At 26.6% G+C, this 10,691-nt stretch overlaps 2 protein-coding genes across 2 annotated transcripts; one reads left to right on the forward strand and one right to left on the reverse strand.

The window, feature by feature from the left end:
- The first annotated feature begins 159 nt into the window (after positions 1-159).
- Positions 160-739, forward strand: Phum_PHUM603320 (60S ribosomal protein L37A, putative). Its single transcript, XM_002432835.1, has 3 exons — positions 160-215; positions 363-491; positions 577-739. Exons 1-3 carry the CDS (start codon positions 213-215, stop codon positions 721-723), a joined length of 279 nt encoding a protein of 92 aa, XP_002432880.1. The 5' UTR covers positions 160-212; the 3' UTR covers positions 724-739.
- A 1,473-nt stretch (positions 740-2,212) lies between these two features.
- Positions 2,213-6,416, reverse strand: Phum_PHUM603330 (150 kDa oxygen-regulated protein precursor, putative; the record flags this gene model as incomplete). Its single annotated transcript, XM_002432836.1, has 13 exons — positions 2,213-2,325; positions 2,589-2,967; positions 3,045-3,323; positions 3,407-3,572; positions 3,653-3,953; positions 4,033-4,277; positions 4,361-4,539; positions 4,618-4,815; positions 4,885-5,221; positions 5,302-5,479; positions 5,568-5,773; positions 5,898-6,163; positions 6,288-6,416. The coding sequence occupies 13 exons, from the start codon at positions 6,414-6,416 to the stop codon at positions 2,213-2,215; spliced, it is 2,976 nt and encodes a 991-aa protein (XP_002432881.1).
- Positions 6,417-10,691: the final 4,275 nt, after the last annotated feature.

The raw sequence follows: 10,691 nt of genomic DNA on the forward strand, positions 1-10,691 counted from the left end.
TTCTTAACGAAAAAATAAAAAAAAAAAAAAAAAAAAAAAAACGTTTTTTTTTCCTACGAAGTGGAACTAGAATTTATCGTATGTCGACTTCCTCCACTACGTCTTCTTCTTTTCTACCTCTATGGTGTCTAACAGGAAGTTGTTATTGAATAGAATTAAAATTTTTTTACATTAATTTCTATTTTAATTAAGTTTAAATAGAAAAAAAAAAAATGGTTTGTTTTATTATTAATTTTTTTATTCGTAAACTTTTTAACATTTACTTGATTAAAACTAAATTTGTTTTATTATTATTATTACGTTTATACTCACCATCTTAATTATTAGTAAAACGTGGTACTCTAATATATTTAACCTTTTAGGCAAAAAGAACGAAGAAGGTGGGAATTACTGGTAAATATGGTACTCGTTACGGTGCATCTTTACGTAAAACCGTTAAAAAAATGGAAATTACACAACATGCAAAATATACGTGTACTTTTTGCGGAAAGGTAATTAATTGTCATTATTATTAACGACATACTCTCTTTAAAACTTGAATATTTCCCATATTATCATCTTTTTACACTCTTATAGGAATCCATGAAAAGAACTTGCGTCGGTATATGGTCTTGCAAAAGGTGTAAAAGAACCGTTGCTGGTGGTGCTTGGGTATATAGTACCACAGCTGCAGCATCAGTAAGATCGGCTATAAGACGTTTGAGAGACGTTAAAGAACAATAAATAATTTCTTTTTTTAATAAATAATAATAATAATAATTTTATTTTTCTTTTTCTTTTTTTGTTCATTTACATATTTCCTTAATATCACATTTACAATAATTTATTTTTTATAAATTTTTTTTTACTCGTCACCACACATACACATCTACAATTATTTATTATTATTATTAAATATTATACAAATTAATTGATAATACTGATTTTTGATGAATTTAATTTATTTAATGGAAATTTATTTAACTAATAATTTGTTTATTTTTTTAAATTTAATAACGATTGGCAAAAATGAAACAATCTTGAATTTACACTCACACACACACTTTAAAAAACTTTCATTATATATAAATTTTTTTATTTGTACCAACAAACAAACAAACATACTTTTAATAATCGATAAATCTAATTGTTATACCATGTTCATAGAAAAAAATTCTTCACTTTCGACTAAATAATAATAATAATAATAAGAAAATATTCATTTTAAAAACAGTTTATCGAAACTAAATCATATTGTAAAGGTACAAAACGTAATATACACAAATTATAAGAAAACCGTTAGAAAATTAACAATAATAAATGCAAAATAATAATAATAATAAATTGATGACATTTAATTACTCGATTAAAGAACATGGCTACATTTACAATATGATTATTAATAAAAAAAAAAACAATACAGAAAAATATGTAAAGGTTTATGTCTCGATAATCAAATCATTCCATTAAACTAATGACAGTTAAAAATCTTTGTTTCATTTTTTTTTTTTTTTAAAGTGTAATGTGTGACTTTAATAGTAAGTTTAATATAATTGATCCAATCTTCAAATTATTGTTCGAAATAAAATTATTTTTCTTTTTGGAAAAAAATTGCCAATCTTCTTTCTCTCTCTCTTTCTTTTACTTCAACGATTGGTGCAAAAGATTTGTTGTTTTACAAAAAAAAAAGAAAAAGCACCTTTTTATAATTGTCATAAATGCCCCATATATATATATATATATCTAATATCCCCATTGTTGTTATAATTCTTCATGCCCTGAAGATTTTTCTAAAAAAAAAACAAAACAGAAAAAAGTAAATTAATTGTTTGCTTTAAATAATCAATCAATCAATCATCATCGATACGATTTATCACCCCTCGTTAGATAATAATAATAATAATAATAAAAACAATTTTTCAAATCATCAATCAATCATTCAAACCTTTTCCAAAGCATTAATCAGTCGTTACCAACCACATACAAAAAAACAAAATGGCCGACTTGCTACCCCTTTTAAACCCAAACTTTTCCTAACGTTCTTTCTTTCCTTACTATTTTTTATATAAATAAGAAAATGTCGAGAGAATTAAATAACCGTTAAAAATTGTATTAAATGTGTTGCAGAATAAAGCTCTATGGTACAGCAAAAGCTCGAAACTTTGTCTTTTTTGCTTTTTAAATGTATATTTACACTAGGTGTGCTCCCTTTGAGCATGAGGATGCACATGGTTCAAAGTGTGGGTACGGTAAAAAGTATATGTATAAAGAATATGGTCACGACCGACATTATCCAAGACCAGGCATCTTCGTTAAACTCGGTGTCGGGTCCCAAATTAAAGCCCTCTGGAAAAAATGATTTAAATGTTTTCTTTTTTTTTTAAAACCATCATGGCGGCATGTTGGTAATGGCGGCGATGCACGTAGAAGAACACGCGCGCCCAACGTCATAAATGCATCACCGCGTTTGTTGTCCAATAAGAAAAAATATTATTATTATTATGGATTGGTTGCATGCAAACAACAACAATCAGACAAACAAAGAATGTTTTCGTTATGATCGATAGACTATAACTCATCTCGAGTTAATGTTGGAAAATTTAACTCACCTTTTTCATCAAACGATGCCTCGTCCAAAACGGGAGGAACCCTTTTCGATTTGTTTGATTTCTTTTTTTCTAAATTATCCTTATTTAAATTTGCTGTTGCTGACGACTTGTCAGCTTTCCCCGTCACGTCATCCGTGACGTTTAATACTTTGGCTTTGGCATCTCCTCCTCCTCCTTCGGGAATGTTTTCTTCAAAAGTTTCATTTTGATTTGATTTTTTATCCGTTTTTTTCGGTCTCCATAATTTTGCTTTATTAACCAAATATTTAACTTCTCGATCCAAAGCTGCCATTTTTTCCGTTATTGATTTTATCGTCATTTTCGGGGGAGACGTCAATGGTAACTTTGATTGTTCCAATTCGCTATTCGTCTTCCATTCCTGTTTTTTGTAAATAATTTCAGTTTTATTTCATCTTCTTGGCTTCATGATATTCTTCTTACCGGAAAATATCGTACCTGAGTTTCGTTGATTACTTTTTCCAGTGTATTGATTTCCACCTCGGTGAAAATGGCTTCGTCTCCTTTATCCAATGCTTCTTTCGTTTTTGTTTTCACCGTGTCCAAAAAATTTTGCGAACCGTTAATCATAGAGTGTAAAGCTGCAAGTGCTTCCGGTCTTTCTTCGTGTTCGCTCACTCTTTTATACAGGGGACCCGTTAATGTTTTTATTTGTTTTAATTTGGCATCGTACACGTCCGCATCTGCATTGAATTCTTCGTCCAACCAATTGGAAACCTGTGAACGATTAAAGGTACGAAGGTTAGGTACTCGTATAACACGATGATTAAACGTTCGATAAAAAAAAAAATTTAAATTACTTCTTGACATTCTTTGACAATGTTTTCTTTTTCATCGTCCGTTGCCGTTTGCACGTACATGTCCGATTCGATTTTCTGCAGTGCATCGAAAACGAAACTTTCCAATGCGTTTCTAGACTTTTCTTTTCTCTGCTTCAAATTATCATTTTCGTTCAATGCTTCGATTCTAAAAATATATAATTTATTTTCTTAATTAAAACGCCCGTTATAATTTATATTAGAGTTCAAAAAATAACATGTTATTACTTTTTAAAAGAATCTTCCATTTGTTCATCGGTCAAAGGTGGTACTCCGAGGTCTTCGTAGGTAGCCGAAACGTTTTCTTTGATTATGACAATTTTAGGTTTTTTGCCAGACGTTCCCGTGACGTTTTTACCCGTTTGTTTGTCTTCTCCTTGTTTTTCCTTTCCATCTTTATTTTCATCATTTTTACCATCGGATTGTTTTCCGGATGACTTTTTTTCATCGTCCGTTTTTTCTTCCGATAGATTTTCAGAAGATTCTTCCGCTCCTTTTTTTGCAGCATCTTCGGATTGCGAATCCGATCCTGTAAAAAATTATTATTATTATTATTATTTTTAAAACCGAAATTTTAAACATTTTTACAGACGATAAATTCATCGTACCGCCAAATAATTTAGTAAAACTAGATCCAAGTTTTTTCAATGTCGATTCTTCTTCCTCTTCCGGTTCATCCGTAACGGTTTTTTCGGCAACGTAATCAACGTTTAACAAATACAATAATCCGCTTTCGTCCATAGCAAAATGAGCTTTGATTCCTTTCGATTCTACATTTTTTCCCTCGTGTTTTTTTATTATGTCTTTCACGTTATGAATGTGTACCAAACTTAAATTTAACGGTCCCAACATTCTAAAATTTTTAAAATGTCACATAATTATGTAATATCGTATATTTTTTATTGTTTTTTAAATTAATTAAATGATATAACTAACTCGATTTCGTTTTTCGGAAGGTAATCCATATCACCGTAATGAACGTTAAAATTAAAATCATTCACGTGTTTGTTAAATGTAAGAATTTTCTTTTGCGGATATGGATTCATGACGTTGAATAACGTTTTTTTTATGTATTTGATTTCATCGGTTTCATTGTTGGCTTTTTGAAAAGTTACCTAATTAAAAATTATTTTTATTTTAAATGATGATTCCATTAGTTAGTTGAAACATTTGATAATTGATAAAAATTTTACCTGTACGGGAAACAAAACGGCATCTTTATTAATAAATTTTTTCACTTTAAATCCGGTTGATATGTCTGCAGCTTTGTAAACTGCTCCCATGACAGCTGCTTCATCCGTATTAATGTTCTTACCCAATTCTTTTTTTACAATATTAGTTAGTATTTCTTGAATTTTGGGAACTCTGGTACCGGCTCCCACAAGAATAACCTGAAATAGTACATTTCATGTAAAATGATAGAATGCTACCATAACTTGTGTGATTGGTATCAAAAATACCTGACTAATAATATCCATGGTAATACCAGATGTTTTGAGTGCTTGCTCGATTGGATTTTTCACTCTGGCAAATAAATCTTCGCACAATTTTTCCAATTCTTCTCGAGTCACATGAGTTTTAAAATCTTCTTCATCTAATAGCCCTTCCACTTGAGCAAAATGTTCAACATTTGCACTCAATACATTTTTAACCCGTCCAGCCTCTTTAAATAATTTGGCCATCGCTCTGGGATTTGAATATATGTCACTTTTTGTTTTTTTATTTTCTGTGAATTTTTTGGCCAAATGCTTTTGCAATCGCAATTGCATTTCTAAACCACCCAGCGTGCGGTCATAGCTAATAAATATTTAAAAATTTTTTTTGTAATTATTATCAAAGACAAAAGATTTAATTTTTATATTAGGATGTGAAATTACCCGACTCCGATCACAGTTGCTTGAGGATTTGTCTCCAAAACTCCTCTATCTTTTTGTTTAACCATTTGATAAGCAACAATTGATGCAGTGGTACTAGAAGCCCCCATATCATAGAATAATATGTATTGTGTTGTATCATTGAAATCTTTTGATCTAAATATACCATAGTTTAAAGCCACTAAACAAAAATTTTTTCATTTTAAACCATTCACGAAAACAAGTTCGAATTTAACTAACTTAGGCAATATGGTAAATAACTTAATAACCTGCAGTATAATCATTGATCAATTGAAGAACTTTAATTCCTCCTAGATTTGCTGCATTTATAAGAGCTCTTCTTTCAACTTGATTAAAAAAACCAGGGACAACCAAAACAGCATCTGTTATTACCTGTCCTGCAGATTCTTCTGCAAACTCTTTGGCTTTGTGAAGAAGCATTCCGATTAATTCTTCGGGGGTAAACTTTGTATTACTAAGATGAAAAAAATTTATTAATTGTCAAAAGTATAACACAAATAAAATTAACACTTTAGATTAGATTAGGTAATATTCTTTGGCTTGTATATATAAGAATAATTTGTAATTAAATAAGTTACCTATCATGCTTAAATACAACAGTACCACGAACTGGATCTTCTTCTATATTATAATAAGGAAATCGTTCTTTGTATAGATTGACTAGAGGATTGTCAATTTTTTTCCCTAACAAATCTAAAAGATATCCATAACCATTTGATGGAAATCTGACAGCTATATTTTGAGCATCTTCTCCAAATAACCTTTCATCATTACGAAAAGCTATAAAAGCAGGCGTTTTTCTTTTAGATTCCTTATTTAAAGCAATTTCCATTGGCACACCAGGCTGAAAATAATTATTGTTTTATTCACTTCATTCCTTTTTTTTTTATTAATTTCAATACTTTAGTCATGAAAAAAAAGAAAAAATATGTTTTTTATAAAATTCAAGGTAATGTAATAATATTTACTGAAACTATTGCCACTTTCATCCATTCACTTCCAAAATCGACACTCATGACAGCCACTCCATTTGTATTATTAACGACTATTACTGAAATGACCAGTAAAAAACAAAGTCCCCGAAGTGGGGAGGCCATATTAATATACCTGAAAAGGGAAAAATATACATCAAGAATACGATTTAAATCATTATTTTGGCATTTGCAAAAAAAAATTTAAATGAAAATATAATTTTAATAAATTTATTAAACTAAAGAATATTAAAACTTATTAATTAAATATTTAAAATGAAATGTTTAATTCATTATTTAAAACATTAAGTCGGCACTTTAACATAAAGTGTATTAATCATAAATCATTTTGATTAGCAAAAAACTAAATTATTTCAATATATATATATAATTTCTGTATAACAAAAGAAGAAAAATTTTTTTCTCGATTAAATTTAAAAAAAAAAAATATATATACAATGATATGAATAAAATTTTAAAAAAAATGATTATCTTACAACACACAATAATAATAATCTTGAAAACGTATTGAGAAATGAAAGAATATTATTTCCACGTTGTAATAATGCTCCGTGTGTGTCGAAATATGATTGGTTAAAATTTTCCTACTCATTACTTTTCGTCTGCTGTGTTGTTGTTATTCCCGCTTTATATAGTAATAAGTTTTTGCTTAAAATTATCTACAATATAATTATTTTACAATTTTTAAGTTTACAAGTATTTAAAACTTAAAATTTTTAATTTTCATTTTAGTCAATTGACAAATTTTTATTTTACGACCCCGTATATTTAACCAGCCTATATTTTTTTGTAAACTTACATATTTTATAGTTCGGATAACGTGTTAGTTGGACTTTTATTTAAAAATAATATTCTGAAATGATTAAAATATTAAATTTAAACTTTTTATACAAGGTAGGAACATTGCATTTTGTATTTTGTATTAATGGTCGATTAACTTAAATGATTTTATTAATGTAATTTGAAAAAATTATGTTGCAAAACTAATTATTTAACCTTTTTAATCATTGTTAATTTTATTTATAAGAAAATAAGTAAAGTAAATCGAAAAATTTTCCAGTTATACTACTAATAAAATTTTATTTAAAAATCATCAACAACTGATCGATTCGTGTTCCAATTAAAAAAATTTAATATTTATTTTATTGGATTGGTTTGATTTAATAAACGTTATCGTATTATTATATTCTTATGTAACGTTTATGTTTGAAATTAAATACTTCAGCGACGGGTTTTTATATAATTTTTTTTTAAACATATGTATCCGGACGGACATGTGCGTATTTTAAAAATCAAAGCCTCCTCGTTGTAACGGATATTAATAATTTTGTTTATCAACGATTACATTTTGTCTTCTGCTATTGTTTTTAAAAAAATTGTTTCTTTACAGCGCTTTTTTGTGTGTAGCGTCTTAAAACTGAACTAAGAGGTTTACTTTATCCAAACCGTGCGTTCTGATTGGCCAGTGAATTTTGCAGACCGTTTGGTATGAAGCCTTGTGTGGTGTTTCTGTTGGTTTCTTGGTATTTTTGAAGGTAAAATTTTGTTTTTATACCATTTGCGAATGCTAATTAAACGCAGTTACTAACATTTATTCATAATTTAAATTTTTTCGTTATAATTATGTTTGATCAATGGTTATTTTTTTTAAATTTGCATGCTTTAAACTGCCTTCGTTTGTTGACGCGTAATGGCGGACCTTGTGACCCATATTTTTTTGTTGGTGTTTATATATCGTAACAATAATAGTTTTTACAAAGATACAAATTGATGTCAGTAATTTATCATTTTGTAAGTCATCACTAGTTTCACACTGACATTTTCATAAAGTTAATAAATGTTTTTTTCAAAAAATATATTCATTTTTTTCCACGTATCATTGATAGTTTTTATTTGTGGATCGCCATATTCTTCAATTCGGTCGTTGCCTAATTTGGAAAACTTCTCTAACACTTCACAACCCTTTCCCAGCTATATTTTTTCAATAACCGAGAATAAAACCCACTGTAATCATTATACTTTTGAAAAAAATTATAATCATCATCTACCTTTCTCAGTACTTTGAATTTGTTTTAATTGTGCAACAATCAAAAACTTCTCTTAAAATTTTTTATGTTAAAAATAAAAATCTGACTGAAATTTATTGTGTTTATTAAAAACTAAAAAATTATTTGATTAAATGATGATTTTTTTACATTTTGTAACCCTTGGCACTTACTCTTCGCCATATTAAACCTTTTAAAATTGTTGTCCATTTGTTTCATTTCTTATACCTATTCTTAAACACCTAATTCAATTGTATGCTGTAGATTTAAAATAATTTATACCTGAATTCATATATTTGACAAAAAATAAACAGAATAAGAAAATATTTTGAACCTGTACTTAAAAATTTCTGTTAAGATTAGTTGAGTAGTTCAAAATGCTTTGTGTAGTTTTTTTTTTTCCCCGAGAGCTTTTCCTTAATTATTTGTTTTTTTTTTAAATTAGTGACCTTTTGATTTTCCATTTTCTTAATTGTAAAATAAATTTTAGTAATCAGTTTAGAAAAAACACATCCATATTTAAAAAAATATAAGCCAGTTATTAATTTAAAAAAATTTGTGTCTGTTTGTACTTTACGTTTAAAATTTGTAAAAAAAAAAATTTTTTGAAAAACTATTTTAAATTTTAATATGATACTTTCAATTATATAATATATATTAATTAGGAAATTGTTTCTTTTTCAATTCAAGTTAAAAGTAGACAAACTAGTTGAGAGAAAAAAAAAAAAAAAAAATTTTATTTAGTGCTGGAGGCTGCCATCGAGTTTTTTTTTTTTTTTATGCATGTCTATAAAGTATTTTTTAAAGCATGCTGTCTTAGTATCATTTTAAATAGCAAGCAATCATATTTATTAGCTTAGTGTAAAAAAAAAATTATAAGCATCACTCATAAATATTAATTTTACCAAAAAAAAAAAAAAAAAAAAATGGCAGTTTTTGTAAATTATCGTGATTGTGATATAATTTTTCATGATAGACAAATCGATGATGATGATGGTGAGTTAATTAATTTTCAACTTAAAACTTTTTGTGTGTTTATATATTTTTCATCATCACCATTTTATGTTGATTTGTAAAAAGTTTTTTACAAGTTAACAATTTAAATCCAGTTTATATATAAATCAAAAGTATGAAAATCGAATAAATTTTTGTCCCTAGATAAATATGGCTGAAGTGTGTTTGTGTTTGTGTGTGTGTGTTTACATACAAATTTACAATTTTTTTTTCTTTTTTTTTTTAATTCAAGTATCATTTCTGGTTTTTGCCTGTGAAAAAAAACAAAAACAAAAAAAAAAAAAAAAAAAAATTGGTCAAGGTTAAAGCAAACGAAATCTTTTTAAAAAAAACAGCCTTAATTGGCACAAATATTAATTCACATATATCGGCCTGGCGTCGTATCATCAATAACATAATGATGACATTCTAAAATACTTTTTAATAAAAAAAAAAAAAAAATAGTTACTACCTATTATTATTATTATTATTATTATTATTATTATTATTATTATTATTTTAATAGATTTTCTTAGAAGAAAAACAGGTTTTACGTTTTAAAAGAAGAAGAAAATTTTTTTTCCCAACATTTTAAATTGTTTTTTTTTTTTTTTTTTTTTTTTTTTCAATAATTTTTGATTAGGTTAAGAAATTTTCCTCGAAATTATTTGTAAAATAATAAAAAGGGAGGACTACTACCCTTGTCTTCCCTTTTCTATCCCGTAAAAAAAAAAAATTTTTTTTCCCTTTTTCTGGTGATAATAAAATGATGATAATCGAGTAAAACTAATTTTGTGTTTTGAGTTAATCAACGTTTTTTTTCCTCCATTTTTTTTTTTTTTTTTTTTTATATTTACCCGAGTATTTTTATTATTTAAAATAATTCTTTTTGATTTAATTATTTCCTTTTTATAGCATTGGCTTTTAAAAAAAAGGAAAGGGAAAAAAGGAAAAAGAAAAAAGGAAAAAAAAGGAAGAAAAAATTTTGCGGAAAAGCTTGAATTTAATATTTTTAAACAATGACCTGTTGTTTGTAAATTTTTCTTGTTTTTTTTTTTTTCAATAATAATGATAAAACAAACAGATGGTATTGAATAAATTCACACTAATATTATTATTATTATTAGTATTATTATTAAATAGAAAATAATAATAATAATAATCGGCGTTTCAAATATGGCCACCACAAAAAAAAAAAAAAATTATAAAAGAAAAGTCATTTGAAATCATCGTTTATTTTTCTTTCTATTTTGCACTTTTAAAATATTTTGAAAAAATAATATTAATAATAATAATAATAATAATAATAATAATAATAATAATAATAATAATAATACGGAAA

The sequence above is a fragment of the Pediculus humanus genome, genomic scaffold, assembly GCF_000006295.1.
Source record: "Pediculus humanus corporis 1103172108318 genomic scaffold, whole genome shotgun sequence".
NCBI lineage: Eukaryota > Metazoa > Arthropoda > Insecta > Psocodea > Pediculidae > Pediculus > Pediculus humanus.

Bases quoted from the DNA above. Each gene is read 5' to 3' on its own strand.
- Phum_PHUM603320 (XM_002432835.1), top strand. The intron at 492-576 runs GTAATTAATTGT...ACACTCTTATAG, and splicing joins CGTGTACTTTTTGCGGAAAG to GAATCCATGAAAAGAACTTG.